This window comes from Lepidochelys kempii, chromosome 1 (assembly GCF_965140265.1).
Source record: "Lepidochelys kempii isolate rLepKem1 chromosome 1, rLepKem1.hap2, whole genome shotgun sequence".
NCBI lineage: Eukaryota > Metazoa > Chordata > Testudines > Cheloniidae > Lepidochelys > Lepidochelys kempii.
The window spans coordinates 265281618-265302425 of record NC_133256.1 but is presented as its reverse complement, the minus strand read 5'-3'; the positions used below and the strand labels follow the sequence as shown (position 1 = coordinate 265302425).

Below are 20808 nucleotides of genomic sequence, written 5' to 3'. Positions count from 1 at the left end.
GGGTCTTTATTGTGCCATGGAGAGAAGAAGTCACTCTCAAGGGAAGGTAGGAAGTGTTTCCATTGGTGCCTACCACTAGGGTTTTGTCAGGGGAGGAGGGCTGTAAATTGCAGTTGTGGTAGCCAACAGAGCAAAAATTGTCCAAGCGACAAGCTGAATCAGAATATCCCTGTGTTGCCAACTCTCCCGCTTTTGTCACATGCTTATGATATTTGGAATTTTTCTTGGAGCCCCAGCTGCCAGAATCACAAGAATGCAGGAGAATCTTAGCTTTCATTATTTAAAATTTAAGTTTGTAGTTGTATGGTTGTGGAGAAAACCTTAAAACAAAGCCAGGGAGCAAATATAAAGAACCAAATGTCTTTTTAAAATTATGATTTTTAAACCAATGTTATGAGGTTTGAGACCTGACTCATGATATTTGAGTGCTTGGAGGTTTTCTGTAAATTGGGATTGGGAATTTTTTGACAAAATGTTCTTTTGTTGGACAGTGCTGATTCAAAAACAAAAACTTCTCATGGAAACGTAACAGTTTTAATTAAAATTTAGTTAGGAAGGGTTTCAGTTCCAGGACAGAATTTCGGGTCAGAGACAGAGAGAGAGAACGCCAAAAAAAGCCAACAGTGCAGTGCTTCAGTCACTCAACTGGGATGCCAGATAGAGCAGGGACTTAAACTGGGGTCTCTCACTTTCCAGGTGAGTGCCCTAGCCACTGGGATACTGGCTATTCTGGGGGTGGGCTTGCCAGTCTGACTGTTTTTTCTACACAAAAATTCAAAAGGTCTCAGTTTTGTTCCAATATATAATGAAAATAAATGTCAGAATCTTATACATCAGGTTAGACTAGATGATCACAGTGGACCCTTCTGGCATTGGATTTATTATTTATTTTCATTAAATGGAATTCTTGTTTTCTTGCCAGACCTAGTTTTCAGTACTGATTTCTGTCACCCATACTACTAATGACCCTCGCCAGCACCATACAGTTCTGCCGGCCTTCATCTGTACTGGCTAGCTGCAGGCCCTTCCATTTGAGGGGGAAGGTTTTGGGCTCTTCCATTGTGAGAGGGCCTGCACTTTGTATTATATCTGCTTACAATCAAAGGTTGAATCTAGCCCTGTCTGTAGGTGTATAAGGCTTCTTTTTAAATATATCAAGAAATAGAAAGATATTGATAGACAGGTATAATAAACTGTGTGACAGTGAGAGAAAACACCTGCATCCTTATAATAAAATGTACATTTGTCTGGCTGACCGTCAAGGTTATTTCTCGGGCTGCACTATTCCAGACTGTGCCATACACTAAGTCAAAAGCTCATCACCTACAGTTATAAAAAGCAATTGTTTTGTTTGTTAGTGACGAAATGGCCCTGTTAACAATTCATGTAAACTCACCAAAGCATGAGTTTCCTTAGCAAAGACATAAATTACATGCCATTAATGTTCAGAAAGTGGCATTTGACTGAATCTTTCATTCCATTACAACTGTTGGTGGAAACGGACAGAATTTCATTTTCTTACTATTGCTATGAGTTGAGAACAACAAATTCTTAAATTAGTTCTGAAGTAGAAAAATATAACAAAACATTGGACATGTAAATGTATCAATATTGCATCCTGTAATATTGTATGATGGACATTCAGTTACAGTAGTTATGATACTTTTGAGTGATAGGGTGATGTGCAACCTCAAAACTAATAGTGTTCCAAATACTGTTGTGCTTTTAAATGTTGGAGTTGTTTGACTCATGCCATTTTTCCTTTAGAATTCAGTATATTTTTATTAATATAGACAGTTTGTTATATTATAGTTATATTCCCACAGTCCAATATACTTAACTAAACCAAAATGTATTTTTAAGATATGCACTTCTATAAAAGCTAGTCATGTGAAAGACAGTTTAAACCACAAAAGATCTTAAAATTATGTACATCAGCAGAGGCAGATATACGTCTAAAACAAAATAAGCTTATAAAAATGAGTTCTATAATACTCAACTACAGTAGGTCTTTACAATGAGCACTTCCAATTAATAGGAAATATAGATCATTTATCAGGAAGATTTTCCCAATATATTTACATTTCCAAGTATTGTTCTCTTTTTGGTCAGTACAAAGTAAAACAATTTTTAGTTTAACTGAAAGTGTTCCTGATGTAAGAATGTGTGTCTGAAATTATTTAAAATTATACTATGAGCTCAAGCAGGGTGGTGGTGGTAGTCTTTTAAAACTTAAAATACAATACACTGTTTGAGTTATATTGTTAAACTAAACTGTCAGTATCAGGTACTTCGATATAATATGGTCGGAATAGGTGCAAGACAAAAACAATTGCATGTTAAGTATACTTTCGAGATAGGGTAGCAGCTGTACTTATTAAGAATGGGTTCAACTTTTTACTTAAAGCAAGGATTCAACCTCTTTGTTTTGTATGAAAAATATAGTGTAATTTACAGCTCAATCCATGAGTAAAGATTCAGTTCCCTAGGGATTTTCAACTGAATCATTATTTAGTTTATGAGTTAATTGAAACCAATTTAAAAATGGGACTTTTAATAAATGTCCTGTATCTAACATTTTTTTTTACTCCATTTACTAACAAGTGTCTGGCTTCCTATATTTCAAACTTTTCATATTATTACAACTCATGGTCAGCTATCAAATGTACATTTGAATGAATTAGGCTGTGATAAAGAAAGTTATTAATGATTGTTTGTTCATATCTTTTCTATTATATTAACGACATTCTCCTATTCTAAATGTCTTCATAGTATAATGTGAAACCTTAATCACAGCCTGAGGAACATAAGCAAATATTTAGAACTGATGTGTGTTTATGGGGGAAGCATGAACTCATAATTGGGGTCTTGCAAGGGAGATTAATGTGCTGCCTGTAGTGTGATTTCTTATCAGCTAGAAGCAGAAGGAAGTTCCTTGTGATAACACAGAGTCTGTCACTATCAGTGTAAATGTGCTCTGCGGGCTTTGGTGTACAGTTAAGAAGCATCCTATAATTGGCATTTCCCTGCTTCTTAGGTTTTGCTTTGGGAGGGAGGGCGATCTCACACTTAACCAACCTCAATCCCTTTTAAATAAAGATAGTGTTTATGGAATAACATTATATATAACAAACCTCTCTACAGTACATTTAAAACAGAATAAAGTATTACTCTATTGCAATAGTAGAAATAAGAAATTTGCCTTCCCTTCACCATCTTTACTGAGGCAAAGTTATAATTTCTAATTCAATTTATTTTCCCTTACCCTGCTTCCACAATATGAACTTTAGGTTATTCCAATGCACACAGAAATTGTAAACCTTAAATGTATTTTACACACATATAATATCAATGCTTCATGCAATTATGTAAAAAGAATCTAGACTTATTAAAACCAAAATCCAGGAAAAGCTAATATATTTTAATCATAGTGGTAGGATTGTGTCAGATCACTTGTAGAGTTGCATGAAAATTGTCAGACACAGGTTTGCCCTTTCACAGTCAAACTTTCCCCCTCCCCAGTCAAACGTAGATGTTGCATCACTTTTTTGTTGGGAAAAATATTTCAGTACAAATATTGCCAATTTCTACTCTGTTAAAATTATATGGAACATTACCAAGCTACATTCTGTCTTCTCATGAAAACCTTTCCAAGTACAAAACTGATATCTTGCTCAATTGATTTAGTACCCAATGTCTCTCCTTTCCCTAGCTTCATAAGAAATTTATTTGTTTTCTTACCTAAAAGTTCATTCTCTTCAATTGATCCAATGGAAAAATTAGCTGGACTGACTGAAGGACTGGAAGTAAAGCTTGCATATCCAATGGATGAGTTGATTTCAAAATAATCGTGGCTGTGATTTAGTCGGTGAAATTCCAGAGAAGATACTATTGATGTTCTCTGTTTGGGCTGAAAAAGTAGAGTTCAAAGTGTAACTAACACCAGACATTAGATGATTTCCCCCATCTTCATTATTTGACATTCACCCCACATAATTGGAGTTCATCTCTTTCTAAAAAATTTATTTAGCCAAAAACAAGACAAGGTGTGGTGACTTAGATCTAACTTTTTCTCCAAAATCTGAACAGTAGTTTTGCATACTTGTCACCTTAATTACAGAATAATTTTTGCTTAGGAAGATAACATGCTTCTACAGGTTTACCTATATTAATTGTAATGCTTTTTTAAAACACAGAAGTGCACTCCTTTCAGCAGCTGGATAGCTGGCTCTGAGCTTTTGCTCCACTCAACAATATATCTTGCAAAACATTTAGATCTATCTCACGGATGGTCTAGAAAGTAACAAACCAGTAATAATAGGTAATAAATTCCACTGAGCATGGTCAGGCAGCCCCCTGATGTTTATTCATACAGGCAAGGCTCTTAAATGTGACTGCAGGCAAGGCTGAGCTTAATTAATCAAAGACTCTCAAAGATCTAAAAGCTTATTTAGAACTAAAGGGACAATGTCATCTTAAAAGCCATATATTGGAAACACTCATTCCTTCACCTATTTGTATAATACTCTATATTATTAAAACTGAAAGTACAAAAATGGAGGTGGAGCTTTGGTTAGCCTCTCAACATGCCAGGGTAGCACAGCATATGTAGAGATCATCTGAAGAAAAGAATCTGCTCCCGGTGAGGGCCGGTAGCAGATGATTACCCTAGGAGCAATGGCTCTTCTTGAGGCCATGTAGCTACTCAGACCCCTTACTCAGCACAAAATGCTAAAGTACAATTAGCCCAATGAAGTAATTTTCACTTTTGTTTATGGCCCATTTCATTTTGAGGTTATTAATGTTGAAATGTTTATATTACAAATACAGAAAACAATGTATTTTGCTAAAAAGCAACTGTTTCCATTGGAATGTTAAAAAAAATAATTTTGAAACGTAATTTGACTCAGGTTTCGTAAAAGATTTCTTGTTCAATTGCAAAATTTTGGGCATAATATAAATTGACTGTGTCCTGTTAAAACTGAAAAAGTTGTGTAGGTTAAGGATAGGCACACAGCTGCAACTAGTTTGCAGTCTATGGAGGGGAATTAACTTCTTTAATAATCCAAAAAATAATGTATGGCTTGCAAGGCTCCTTCCTAGGGCTAGTAATTGCTGTGAAGATTTTCATGAAGGCGGACAGACTCCCGCATCAAATAGCTTTAAATAAGAGGTACTGGTATGGGTCTTAGCCAAACTACTGATCTGAACAAAAATGCAACAAAAGTGCACCATTTATTTTTGCTAAAATGCAATTCAGCAGTGACATAATTATGTTTAAAAGGGATATGTTGCAAGAAGGTTTCTTATTTGGGGGCCTTGCAGTAGGTCAGTTTCTTCTGTTGAGAGAAGCTGATGTCATGGAGTTATGTCTGGTATAATTGGTTTATTCACACAAAATACAGGACTCTAGTTACTCTTAAACTGAGACAGGCCCAACCTCACTTAGGCAGCTCTGGAATCTCCAACTCAGTCACCCTGAGCAGCCACCTCCATCTTTGTTCTTCCAGGCCTCTAGTCATCCTCCTAGCTGCCATGGAACCTTCCCCTCCTGGCTGTCCTATATCAGTTGCCAGTCAGAACAGCAGCAGCAGATTCACCACACTGCCACCAGCTGGCCTATTACTGCTCATCTGATTTACCACGTTAGTCTAGAATGACATACACTACAGTGGCTTTTCTTTGAAAATTTCTGCGCAAACCTCATGCACAAATCTTTGAAAAAGGTATTCCATTCATTTCAAAGGGATGGATGCACGCACTTGAGTGTTTTGCACAAGTAAGTCTCCAGGACTTATCTGATAAGAAGTGATCTCTTGTTGATCCTAGGATTTGTCCTCCTCCTAAATTCCCCCCACACTGATACTAAGGGGCCATAATCATTAATCCCAATTGGCAAAGGGGAGAGAAGGATATTACAATAGGCCAGAAGGGTTCCCTTTTGGTCATATGTTACACAACTGTTGGAGCAGGGCTGCATGGCAGGGAACCACGGGTGATGCTTTCCTGGTTTTAGGGAACGCTTTATGCGGCTTTAAATGACCAATAATAAGTCTGATTACTTTCATAAGGCAGCCTAACCTGCAGATGGATAGTAGCTATAGCCTCAGTAGTCTGTATGTAGGTGCTTTCACCCTACTGTGGCAAAGGTGCCTGAGCACTTAGATCTAAGCGAGGAGTCTTTTAGTACAACTATGCAAAGGACTGATTTTTGGAACTCCTTCAATATTCCTGTGCATGCAGAACATTGGGATTGCAAATTCACCTAACATACGAACAGATGGGTAAGCAGATAACCTTCCTACTCTGCTTTGAATATAGTCTACACGCACACAGAGCTCAAGTTTACCCTCTTCCTGGGCTTTGACATTATTATTTAAATCAACAAAACGAAAACTTAACAAGATTTGTTTCTAATCCTAGGGTTCTTCTACAGAAACTTCTCTAGCTCAGCCTTTAGTTCCCTTTTCCCTAGAGGGGCAGGCAGTCTAATTCTGTTATATTCAGATTGGAGCTAACAAGAACCACCTGCCAGCATGCAGCAATTAGTATAGTTATGCATGGTTCTAGCACCTGAACATTAGTGGCACAATAGAGGATTCTTATCCCTGGTCCTAGAAAATGTCAAGCTATTACAATCTGCTAATAGTTCATTAATATATGCTAGTTGCGGCTAGAAGCACAAATCTACCTAGTACAAAATTAAGTCAGAGCAGAAGTACCGAGAATGAAAACTCACAGGGTAGCCTTATCTGCTGCAATTAAAAACTGCCAAAATTTCTCTTTATGAGAAAACTGATGGCCTATAAGCTCCTCTGCAGGAGCTTAGGGTCAAAATATTGGCATCATGAGGCATGGTCTCAGGGGAAAGGCTGAATAACACAGTCCATAGGACTTCCCTGAATTAGTTCCTGTGTGAACTAGAATATATCTTTAAAAAAATATTTTTTTCCATTTATAAATTGCCAGTGGTGGAGAAACAATGAAAGTCTAGACACCCTTTTTCATATGTACCACATCACAACCTTGATAAGACATCAGTCCAAAATGAAGCAATGTCATTGCAAGTCAATTTTCTGTAGCTTTTTGATCCAAAATATTTCACATGCTAAAAAATAGCAACACAGAACAATTACAAATTCAGATATCTAACTTGGTTCTCCCTTCTCAGTTTAGAGCCATCTATAGGTTTATGATCCCTTGGAAGAGGCAAGTATACTAGGCATAATGGTTTCTCCACTCATTATAAAAAGATGTGCATTTTGTAAGCTGAAAAATAAAGAAAAGTGGTAGATTGCACCCCTTGCTATTCAAATACAAAGTAAATAATCATAAAATGAAATTTTTGCTCATGAAAAGTGCTGAATTACCACAGAAGCTAGAGAATACTCCTGTTTACCCAAAGAACAGGTACAACATAGGCAGTGACGGTTTAGGCTTCACACCTGTGCCTTCCCATGAACCTCAATTTTGACCTGGAAGGCTCAACATGCCTGTTTCGTTCTCGGCCTGATTACTGATATTAGCAGCAACAAGAGTGCCAGCTGTGTTTTAATTGTACATCTGCTTATCAGGATCTGGACTGAGAGCATCAGTCATCAGATGGCAACAACTTTTAGTCACTACTGAACTGGGTTTGGTTCAAACTAGTAATCTAGAGTTGGAAAGACTTGATTGTCCTATTACCCAGTCTCCCAAGATAACTAGCTCTTCAAACATCAAAATAAATGAACACATAGAAGAAACACTGTCATTTTAATTATCTACATTAATGTTTTCATGGGTATGGCTATTACAATTTCATATCTCAAATTATAAATATGACTAAAATTAAAGATAAAAAAGCAGCAAGTTTCAGCATTCATACTGATAATCTTGATTTTTTTGCCTAAAATCTTAATTCAGAGCACCAGGCAGTAATTATACTGTATTTAGCAGCAAATATGTCCCAAGGAGCTACAACAGAAACCTCATAACGTCATAGGAATTTTAAAAAAATGAAAGGATAAATAAATGTTTGCATTTCTTTAACCATAAATTATTCTCTACTATAAAGGCAATAAACTCAAACTAAATTTATTTAATTTTATTGCTAATCAAAAGATTCCTAGTGACTTCTGTTTCTACTAAAGAGATTCTGAACTAATACAATGTGACCTCCGGCATGCTGCTCATTCAGCTGGTCCACACTTCCTCAGGATGGCCTGACAGTGTGTTAGCATACTTCCTGAGACATCTGAAAATTACTGATACACACAACGATGGCACAGCTGCCATTGTCCCTTTGTGTATTGTTGTGTGCATGGAGTATCCACGGTGCTTTCTGTTCTTGTGCATTCACAGTGCCTCTTCTCTTTGTTATCCTAGCGCCTCTTCCTGACTTCTCTGCTGGATGAGGTAACCAAATGTCAGCAATCAGCTGTGCTGTTCTTCCCTCCTCCCCTGCTTTATCTCAGACCACCACTTTGCTTGACACCAGTGGCTGGGAGTGAAGGAGGGTATGTATGATGCTTCTCTCCTCTTTCTTGGGCCCCAATTGTCATTTCATAATTTCAGCCAGCGAGCAGCAATGAGTTCTGAGCAGCTCTACTGCAGCTCTCCCACTCTCAGGAACTCAGCTGCCTCCAGACTCAGTGCCTGGCAACCCAGTGAGCTCAGCTGGGCCCAAAAAATGCTCTCAAACTGACTGTGCTCCCCAGTTGGTCAGAAAAGCCAACAGATCATCATTTAAACCCTGTAGCAACAGCAGCACACTGGCTGCTCTATGTATTCCATGTTTATATCCGTACTCGGCCTGCTTCTTGGCTGGCCCTTGTTCTGATTCTTGCTAGTTCTGCTCCAGCCCTAGTCCCTGCCTATGTCTGAACTCCTGGCTCTGACCACTGGCTTGCCTCCCGGCTATGCCTTTGACTCTTCCTTTTGGTGCTGTTCTGACCACTAAGATAATACAACCTAGTGGTTGGAGCCAGTCTATCTATACCTCCTGTGACACCCACTTTGTTCTGATGCACTAAAGCTGTTGCATTTTTGTGGGTATTGGTTCCTTTTTAAAGGATGGGATTAGTATTAACAGTGGATCTTTAGCTTCTGAGAAAGCGCCATATTCACAAACTGTATATGCACTATATTCACTGAAAAATGTTTATTGAATTATTCATTGAGGCTTTTACATATTCTGTGATCCACTTTTCAACCATTTACCTATAACAGGCCTGATCCTCAAGTATCATAGACTCCAAAGAGTTGAGGATGTTCAGTACTGCACGAGCTTGGGCCCATATACTGTAAATAGAGGTCTGAATAACTCTGAATTCCTCTGACTCTTATGTACACACTGAATTAGAAAACTAAAACTACAGGACAGTTCCAGAGAGGCAATTCATCTTCAACAAGAGAAAAGTACCTATTTAGAAACAATATTCTCTAAACAAATCACTACTAATTGTGAGGATTATTCACATGCTTAAACTTAGATATGTGCTTAAATTCTTTGCTGAACCAAGGGTGGATCAAAGCTTTAATGCACTCAAACAGCTTGCTTTCTTTTTTCATCACTACTGTCTATTGAACAGATGTTTTTATTTTCATATTTGCTTAGCTCTAATTAAAATCATCTAATTGGAATAATGTTTTGTAATGAGTTGTCAAAAGAGAAGGTCTATTACAATGTGCACGATTAATAATATTTTAGTTAATGGTGTTAAGTAGTCACTGAATATCTAAACAAGGATTTCTAAATATTCTGCTCTGGAGATATTATCAGCCATCTCACTAACTATATTATAAAGTATACTTTTATTTCTAAACATGTATGACTCATATACATAATTTTAGAATACTACAAAAGGTTTTTTTTTGTTCTGCTTGCCATCATATGTATATGAATTGTTAGCTTTTTAAATAGACATTAATAGCATACCTGTTATTTCTTTTTTGACTATTTCATAAAGCGTCCTTGCTTTCAGTATTACTAGGATAAGGAAGGTTTTGAACTATTCCCAGTAGATTTGGGTAAACACTTTAGGTTTAAAAATAATTCCATATAAACAAATACAAGTGTCTGAGAATCAGGAACTAAGGCTATGTCTACAGCAATTAAACACCCATGACTGGCCTGGGTCAGCTGACTTGGGCTCGCCAGGCTTGGGCTGTGGAGCTGTAAAATTGCAGTGCAGATGTTTGGGTTTGGTTTAGAACTTGATCTTTGGGACCTGTGAGGGGGAAGGTCCCAGAGCCCAGGCTCCAGCCTGAGCCTGAATGTGACACTGCAATTTTTAGCCCCGCAAGCCCAAGTCAGCTAAACTGGGCCAGCCGTGGGTCTTTTATTCCAGTGGAGATGTACCCTAAATCCATGCCTAGGCTTTGGGTCTATCGGGCAAGGTGCTAAGTACCTTGACTTTAATGGGAATCTGGGAAGCTCAGCACTTTGCAGGGAGTACTCAGCATCTCACAGAACTTGGCTCTTTCTTTCTCTCTTTCTCTCTTTCTTTCTATATGAAATGCTATATTAATGGGTCTGCTGGCAGTAGAGTATTTCCACACATGTGTAGGGCTGTTCCACTGGATATTTCATAAGATTTTCTTAACTGTCCCCTGCTATTCTGTTATGATTTTTGATCGATCTCTTAAAGGAAGTTGAAATCAGTGGAGATGAGTAATGCTGAGGATGGGATGACCAGCCTGAGGCACCAGAACAGTATCTAACAAATTATGTTCTTTTTTTTTTTAAAGTGCAAGAAACAAGCAAAAAAAAATGTAAACACCAGTTTTCTTTGCAGCAGCTTTGCCTGCAAGTAACCCTGACTCAATGTCAGAAAAATAGAAAAAAATCATAGCTATATTATGCATTTACTAGGAATTTCTGAGGTGCTGGGAAACAGTGACATTGATCTTTGTGGTTTATCTGTTAATAAAATTGTGAAACTGGCTGCTAACATCTCAAAAAATCTTTGAGATACAACCCATACTGTTTCAGCTGAAATGTTGGCAGTGTCATTAACTCTACCACAGACTACTTGTGTGACATTAGACAAGTCAATTAATCTCTCTGAGCCTCAGTTTCCAATCTGTAAAATAGGGTAAATAATAGTTCCTTTCTTCTACCACATAGCTCTATGGGACTCCAGTTTCAGTTTGGACCTCTCAGCTATACTGTAACACAGATTAATGATGATTGCTGCATCTTAAAAATGACTTATTACATATTGATGGAAAAGCATGTTAAGTCATTTCCCAGCATACCTGGTAATGTTTGTAGTGTCATAAAGCATGATCAAGTCCTTAGGCTTTAGCCCAATTTTTGAGGGAAAATGGTCTTCTGGGATTCTAATGTCTCCTTTGCCTACCCACAGCCATTTTTAAAGACCTTTCTATAGCATGCTTGTGTGAGTGGGGAGGAATCTACCTGTAAAACATTTGGATCCAATTTTCTCCGCAAATGTAAATCAGTGCCACTCATTGTGTCAGCCAGAGAGGCTCTACAGTGACTGAAATAATTTGCTCTCTCCTCTGAAGACCTAAATTATCTCCACATTGCTCCTAGACCTGCCAGCTGTGACAGACCATGGCTGGCACTCAGACTTGTTCACCATATGCTGCTAGTGTATGAGATTACCATTCTTTTAAAGACAGTACTTCCAAAATCAGCGGAACACATGATGTTAAAAAGAATTCTTCTAGGAGGTTATTTGGGAGTTGAGCAATATAAACAACAAGTGTGAGAGGAAGCCAGTTTTAGCCAGTAATATTCAGATGGATAAAAAAAATCTTGCATCTAAATGTGACCTGTCACAAATGCTGAAATTCATTCTGCCATCCCACCCCCCCGCCCCCCCGACAACCCCCACTTATTAAACACCAGATCACTGACAACAATGTTAAGGAACAATCCTGTTCACATAAAATGAGCATTTATTCACGGAAGATAATGCCTGAGACATTTTTTAAATAGTCCACACTTTGGACATCAAAAACCATAACTGCAGTTAGCCACATGAAACCCACCTTAGCAAGACATGAAGAGAAAAAGTAGTCAATACATTATAATTAATAAATGAAGAATTTTAAAAGGTTTCTCCGAGAGTTCAGAATTGAAATTCATGATTATTGCCCAAGACTCCACAAGTAAATGGCTAGGCCAAGAAAAACAAATTCACAAAAGGAGATGCTGAGATGGTTGAGCCTTACATCTGTGTCTTGAAACGTTATAGAAACATTATTACAAGAGAATGTGGCTCACCTAGGGTATATCTACATGGCAATTAAAAGCCTGCAGCTGGCTAGTGCTGATTCAAGCTCTCAGGGCTCAAGTTGCAGGGCTGTTTAATTGCAGTGTAGACTTCCTGTCTCAGACTGGAATCTGGGCTCTAGGACCCTGCAAGGTGGGAGGGTCCCAGAGCTCCGGCTGTGGCACAAGCCTGGAAGCCTACACTGCACTTAAACAGCTCTGCAGCCCAAGCCCCAAGAGACTGGGAGTCAGCTTGCTTGGGCCAGCCATTGGTATCTAATTGCAGTGTAGACATACCTGTATTCAAATGCTGATTAACAAGTGACTTGCTGTAATCCAGAGTACTTTGTTCAGTGTGCTGACTAATGCACATAAGACTTTACATGTGGGCTTAGTCTCTTTTAGGTTTGTTTTAGACTATGATTTAAAGATATAATCAGTCTAACACCTTCTACAGCTCTAGCGCAGACAAGACAAGATGTACTTTAGTACATGGTAAGTGGTCAAAATAAAGCTCAAAGGACTCTAAAGTTTTAGAAGGTGTAACTTAGATCAAGCTATCTTTCACAATCTAACAACACACCTTTAAATCATAGTCCAAACAGAGCCCCTTTACACCACTCTGCCAGTATCAGAAAGTCTTGAAGTCGGCATAAATGTAATTTACGACCATTTTAAGGGGTTCTTACACTTCCACAGTAGTGTAAGGGGGGCTCAGTGTAAATGAGAATCAGGTTCAAGAGCTCCTATCACTCTAACAAAACTGAAGTTGAAAATAAAAGAATAAGGGGTTCAAATAAAATCAAGCAGACAAAACGAAAAGCTATGTTATGGCAGTTTTACAAAGGTGTTTCCAAAAGTGGGATTTTGTTCACTTACAGAATGACTCTGATAGTGTTTGGAAACCAGCAATTATGTGCTATGAAACACACAAATATTAAACATTTATATTCAAAACTCTGATGTCACATGGCATTTTATAAAAAATGTTTCCAATCATTCCTTTCAGCACAAAGGGCTGTGAGTAACTCCGGAGTGAGAGGAACACTCCAGAGTGACAGCTTGGTGTTTCATAGAAGCATAACTCATGAACAGGAGTTGTACTTCCTTTTCCAGGCTAAAGTTTAGTAATCAAAATAATTCTTGATGGAGTTAGACCATGGCAAAATTTGTCTGAATAAAATGAAGAAGAAAAAAAATCACGGATCTCACCTTCACTCAGTCATACGCTGAACTTCATACCATTTTTCTGTTTGTTCGTATGTAACATGATAACTCTGAATCAATTTCAAAGAATGTTCTAGATATCAGTGAGCATAAGCCTATTGATTATGGTGAAAATTGGAAAAGCTTGCTTCTGAGGAAAATCAGGACCTCCACAGCCCCTGGGTCTGCAGGCAGAGGAATCTGTGGGATGCTGTCTTCTGCTGCCTTCACATATCAGAGGCAGCTTCTTAACTTTCTGTGTAGGGAGCCTGTCTATAGCCTGGTTTCAGAGTAACAGCCGTGTTAGTCTGTATTCGCAAAAAGAAAAGGAGGACTTGTGGCACCTTAGAGACTAGCCGTAAAGGGAAGGTTTTTGGAGGGAATGGAGGACTTGGGAAGGCAGTGGAATATGAAGGAAGCAAGGATCCAGAAGGGATTGGGTGGGTAGTGGCAAAGTGGGGTCCTAGAAGACAGAGGCAGATGTATGCCTTTGCAAAAGGACAAAGCAGCTCTGAGTGCAGGGGCTGCAGGAGCTCAGTAGCCCCAAACAGCCAGAGAATTTTACATTCTAGCACTCGCTGTCCCATCCAGTCACTCCCCTAGTATGTCACTATGCTGGAGAGAGAATAGGAAAAAAGTGGTATAGCAGTTTAGTCCACTTTTGTGCTGGGGCTGTTCCCTGCAGGCTATTTCTGTTCCCCTTAAAACCTCTCTACAATGTCAGAATGGAGTAAAGGGGCCCTAACAGGGAACAAAATATACCCCTAAAATGAATTAATCTGTGTGTATTATATATTATCATTATTATTTATTTGTATTATGATAGTGCCTAGAGGCCAACCAAGACAGGCACTGTACAGTCAGAGTAACAGTCCCTGCTCAAAAGAGCTTGCAGTCTTAATAGACAAGACAGACAAAGGGCAGGGGAAAGGGAGTAAATATATAACCAGAATTAACAGAGTGATGTTTTGCAAACATCATGTTAGTTCCACAATTTCTTTTTTAAAAATTCTTAGGGTAGGGTTTTGTTGGGAGGAGATTAGCTAAATGGAAAGATAAAGGAAGGGTGGGGGGGACATAGCAGATAGGGATCTAAGGGAGATACAGGAAAAAAAAGGGGAAGGGGAGCTGAGAGCTGTAACAGATCCATCTCCACGGTGGATTGGTCACAGATGCAGACACATAAATACACACTGACCAATAGGTTACATACTTCCTACTATTGAAGTGTTCTACATAGCAAAAAGGGTGGCTAAATATTATGTTAAAGTTATTTTGACTGTCCATTCTAACAAGAATGGTGAAGTTCTGACCATATCCCCTTTTCTTCTGCAGTAGGATGACAGCAGCGCTGATACCATATACACTGAGAGTGCGTAAATGGGTCTGATTTAAATCCAAACAACTCCTCCCCTGAGTCCCTATGAACACTATTCAAGATGAACTAGCACAAGAACATCCCATTCAATGTTCTGGGTCCATCTGTTGGCAATATCATGATGAAAACAGATTTTTAAATGCTATTTTCAATGAACTACCACACAACAACTTGTTCCAACAGTATTTCCAGTGCCTGTCTGCCTGCCTCCGATTAGAAAAAACAACTAAGAGGGAAGAAGGTACTTCAATAGAACTGTGATGCAGAGGGGGAGAGATAGAGAAAGAGAGAGCCTACAGAAATAGAAAAAGGGGGAGACAATTGGGAAAAGGCAAAAAAGGCCAAGAAGATAATATTCTAGACATAGTACAATCTGGATTCAGGCCAGAACATAGAACTGAAACTGCGATAGTGGCACTAATGGATGATCTCCAGCTGTCAGTGGATGGAGGGCAGACATCCATTCTCAACCTTCTGGACCTATCTGCAGCATTTGACACGGTCAGCCATGTCAACTGCTTCTCATGTGAGAGGCAGCAATGGTGCAGAGTAATGTGTTAATATGGTTTGAGTCATTCCTGGAGGCATGCACCCAATGAGTACTGATGAGAAACTTCACCTCTACCACTAGACCCTCACCATGGAGTCCCACAAGGATCAATTGTCTCTCTAGTCCTTTTCAACATCTATGTGCAGCCACTAAGTGAATTGGTCAGACAACTGAAGTGGCACCAATATGCAGATGACACACAGCTCTGCCTGTCTTTCACCACATACAACCACACCACTACCATCGAGGGACCAATGTTTGGATGGCATCAACTCATTCATGTCTGTGTCACCTCTCAGTTGGACTATAGCAATGTGACGATATACCTTGGCATGAAGTCTTCAGCCTCTCTGGTCTCTCCACAAGTTTCCCATGTACTACTGAATCAAGTTCAAAGTCTAGGTCCTTATTTTCATGGCACTGCATTGCCTGGGCCCAGGTTAGCTAACAGACCACCTAAAGCTCTGGGATGAAGACTGTACTCAACAACTTTGCTCTCTGGCACAACAGAGTTCTCTACAATAAGGGCAAAGCTCATCCATGCGGGAGACAGAATCTGCGGGGGAGGAGCTGGTCCCAGCCTGTGGAGTGAATTCTCCAAGAACTAAAAGACTATCACAAACCTCATCACCTTCTACTCAAAATATAAGACATTTCTTTGACCTTGCCTTCTGTAACAGATACATAGCAACATGTGTCTTATAAAAAATTAATACAACCAAAACAAGACACACCACAGCATATGCTTCTCTTCCTGAAGAAAGGATGAGAGAACAAACAAATAACTTGTGACAGATGTTAGTCACGTTGCTTAGTGCCCTACTGGAAGATATTTAGATACTATAGTGTTAAGCAGGTATAAGACCCTTTCGTCTATTCTATACACAGAATTAGAAATATGTGGAAAAGTTTAAAGTTATGTAGACTCAACCATAATATAAGACAAAGTAAAATAAATAATGTCCAAAAGGTATGGAATCAAGAGGACAGAAGTATAGTGAGGGAAAGAGGCCTGGAAAAAGGATAAAAAGAGAACAAAAACTTGGGGGAAAACTAAAGGCAGCCAAATAAAGCACTAGCATTAAACAAAAAAAAATATTTGTCATTAATTCTGTAACAAGAAATAGTTGTATAATTATTTTAAGACATTGTACATCTCTCTGACCATATTCCCAGAGGTTTTAATTTCCCCACGTATAACCAAGATCTTTTTCCGGGGTCAGAAAATATTTTGGACGTCTCAGTTTCTCCATTTTTTTAATTATCTACATTTATATATTCAAAAGGTCCTTATTAGAGACAGAGTACATGCATACATACATGTGCGTGCACACACGGTCAACTGTTCACAGAATCAGAAACAATTAACAAGAGAGTTTATTCTGATGACCTACCTGAGGGCGTATAACTTTTACTATATTTTTAAGTGCAGTGTCTGGTGATGGAGGAGAGCAGTCAGGTGTTGGGCCTGTAGAGCTGTTTCTATGGTTACCAGTTCCTGGTGCAGTAATTGCTACCTGAGGTGCATTATCTGTGAATAAAAATAGCATTTTGATGAACCTACTGCATATTCTAGAACAGTATATGTCTTTTAAAATCAGAAAATACTTTTGAAAACAGAGCAATATTTCAACTTTGAAAAATTAACATTGTTGAGCACAGACAGTGAGGAAAATACTGCATATTTATCCTATATTTTTAGTACATATTTTTTTTCCATTTAAGCTGGTATATATCACCCCCTATGGTACCTAAATATTAGTGCACACAAAATGAAAAAATATTGTTTAATTCATTTTTCTGAATTACTCATCACAGTTCCTAATACTGCTTTTATAATCAGAATAATCTAAGGCTAAATATCAACTGCCGGTCTTTTCAGTCAGCTTTGCTGTAATAAGACCATCAAGGCACCAATTCAGTAAAGTACTTAAACATGTGCCTAATTTAAAGCATTTGTGCAGTCCCACAGGAGTCAGTGTAACTACTCACATGCTTAAAATTAAGTACATGATTAAGTGCTATGTTGGACTGAGGCCCATATGCTCCTGTGGGTTAGGGTATATTAATGTTACAGACACACCACTGAAAATATACACATCAAAGTATGAATCCTGTTAGAGAAGTAGGGGAGAGATGTAATAACACATTTCTAGGAAGATAAATACATATACGGCCTGATTCTTAATTACACTAAAGCACCTTTACCTTGCTCTGGCCTTAAAGTGAATGTAAACGTAATTTACCCCTACTTAAAATCTGCTTTACAGGTCCAGAGCAGTGAAAAGCAATCTTCAGGCCTACAATATATGTAAAACCTGTGCACTCTCTAGGGTCTGATTCCTCACTTCCACAGTTTACACCACTGTAGTCATGCAAGGGGCCTTGAAGTGAGCAAAAATATAGTATTCCCACCTAAAATCTTCTTTACACTGCCAGAGCAGCATAAATTGGAAGTAGTGTAGATAAGAATCAGGTCCTTTTGTGTTTATTGGAATACCTTATATTCTTAAAAAGAAAAGGAGTACTTGTGGTACCTTAGAGACTAACCAATTTATTGCAATGCATCCGATGAAGTGAGCTGTAGCTCACAAAAGCTTATGTTCAAATAAATTGGTTAGTCTCTAAGGTGCCATAAGTACTCCTTTTCTTTTTGCGAATACAGACTAACACGGCTGCTACTCTGAAACCTTATATTCTTAGATACTAAATTCTACAAACAATGTATTTCGATTACGCAAGCACCCTGAAAAAACCCAACAGCTCAACATTTCAGACCCTCTGTCCTTTCTCAAGGGAATAAAGCATCAGATATGTAGTTGTTTCTTATAAACAATGTCCTTATTGTGAACAGCTTTTTATTTTCACTGTATGACCCACCATCAGATGACCAGTAATGATGCACCACATGGGTTTTCTCCATCAAAGAGAGAGAATCATTACCAATTCAACTATAGCAAAGATATTTTCTAGTTTAAGTATATGGTATGCAGTTTCATTAATAATAAAAAGCCTTGAATTAATTTTATTTTGTAATATAAATTATTGTATAATTATAATGCTCTAATTTATTTTCCCTTTCTGTTTGTTGGGAATAGGACCAAAGAAAATATTTTTAGGTAGTTTTTTTTTATGAAAGCCCTAACTGTAAATACATTCAAACTAATATAAATTTCAGTGCAGCAATTCAAGATAAAAGGAAGCAATTTACCCTTGAAACAGTAGGGCCAGACTCTGCTGCATCCAGTGGAAAGTGAGCTGGCAGCCAGAGACTAAACTGACAGTGAGCCAGTTACTGATGTCTGATTCTCTGCCAGTTCCAGGAAAAGTTATAGTAGTCTAGGGGCTGTTCTAGCATGCACCAGCTGCCAATGGTCCCCAAGCATGCATTCGAGTAATCTCCAGTGGATAATCCATGCGCCAGTCACGTTCTCTCCTACCCCTAACACACCAGCTTTCACAAGTAGGGTGTCATAGAAGCCATTTCTGATCAGTGCCCACTATGAACTCCCTCATGTTAGGGGTTTGTGGTCATTTTTTGCTCCTTTTGAGATACATGAGCAGAACAAACTAAGAGAAGCAGAGCTGAAAATATGCCCCCATAAGATATTTTCTTACATTAAAAATAATAACCAAAATTATTAAAAAATAATTCTAAAACTAGAGCATATATAAACATACACCCAGATAGATCAAACAAATATCTTTGTTGTTGTTGCTGATTTACATTCCAGGCAGTCCTATTAATTTCACTGAGTTGTTGCACCGGGGTGCATGTTAGCACAGAATTTAGCCATATGATGTGATTCAGAAATTAAGAAGAGAAAGGACCATTATGATCTAATCCACCTTCTCCATAACACATACCATAGACTCATCCACTAATTTCTGCATCAAGTCCATAACTTCTGTTTGATATAGCATTCTTTTAGAAAGCTTCAGCATCTGACCACCTGATCTTGTTATGTCTTTTTCTGATATATTAAAGCGCCATCTACCCTCAGAAATCTCTTGCCCACTTAAGTACTTGTAGACCATAACCAAATAACCTCTTAACCTTCTCTTGGAAAAAAACAAATAGATTGAGCTTCTTAAGTCTCTCACTATGAGGCACATTTTCCATGTCTCAGATTATTCTTGCAACTTTTTTCTGAACCCTTTCTAATTTTTCTACATCCTTTCTGAAGCGTGGATACCAGAACTGGACATGGTGTTCCAGTAATGGTCTCATTAACGCCATATATAGGGGTAATGCTACTTTCCTACTCCTCCTTGATATTCCCAGGTTTGAGTACCAAAGGATTACATTTGCCCTCTAAACTACAGAATTACACTAGGGGGCTCATATTCAGTTGGTTACCTACCATTATCCCTAAATCCTTTTCAGTGTCACTGCATTCCAGGGTACTGTCTCCACTCAAGTAATTATGACCTACATTCTTTGCTCCTACATATACAACTTGCACTTGGCTGTGGTAAAAAGCATGTTGTTCAAATAAACCCACTTTACCAGCCAGTCCAGATCTATATGTATAACTGAGCTCTCTCCATCATTATGTGGGAATTTTTCCAGGAATTATTTCAGAGTTTCTTCCAGATCATTGATACAAATATTGAACAGGACCAAGAACAAATCCCTGTGGAACCCAATTAGAAACTCTCCCACAGGATGATTATTCCACTTTTACAATTACTTTGAGATCTGTCAGTTAACCAGTTTTAAATCCACTTAATCTGGATTACCTTGATTTTTGAATACTGCTTTTTTTAAAGCAGAATGTCAGGAAGGACAGTCAAATGCCTCTGCGACGCTAAGTGTTACAGAAGTGTAAATGTATTATGTTAACACAGTTACCGTATAACCTCAGTTTGTTCTATGTAACAGCAGAAAGGTGGGGACACTAATCTTCTCTGCTCCTTAGTTCACAGTTTTGAGACATAATTAATATGGTCATCCAGGTATCTTGTTCATGTAAAAAAATAGTTTAGTTCTTGGTATACACTAACGTGTCTCTAACAAAGTAAACATATAAGAATTAACACTATAACTAATCTTTTCATAAAACAAGAAGGTTGGGAGTTAATTTCTTCGTCCGTATCTTTCATTTACACAATTGCAAGATAAATACCCAAAGCGATTCAAATTGTTGCAACATCCGTTCAAATACACAATGACCTTTAGATAAAATAAAACTTGGATTATGTGGTGTATTTAATTAAATGCCCTTCTAATAGTGTTTAATATTTAGCTGGATGTTTCTTCGGCTGCCAAAATGGATGCCTACAGTTGGGCTTCTATATTCATATTAAGGTACCTAAATAAGTTGCGCTTGATTTTCAAAAGTACTGAGTACCCATCAGCTCTCATATTCTTGAGCAATTTAGGAGCAGAGATATAGGCACTCAGTCTTTTGCAAATCTTGGCCACTATCTCCAAAGGTCTAACTG

The 20808-nt window shown here is 38.2% G+C and overlaps 1 protein-coding gene across 12 annotated transcripts in view; it reads right to left on the bottom strand.

Annotated features, from left to right (window-relative positions):
* ANKS1B (ankyrin repeat and sterile alpha motif domain containing 1B) overlaps positions 1-20808 on the bottom strand; it is a 746995-nt gene that overhangs the window by 464976 nt on the left and 261211 nt on the right. For all 12 annotated transcript variants that reach the window (XM_073327431.1, XM_073327436.1, XM_073327427.1 and 9 more), the window contains 2 exons: positions 16755-16891; positions 3742-3910 (listed from right to left, as the gene is read on the bottom strand). In XM_073327431.1, coding sequence (XP_073183532.1) covers positions 3742-3910; positions 16755-16891 — 306 coding nt within the window. The remainder of the gene's footprint in view (positions 1-3741; positions 3911-16754; positions 16892-20808) is intronic.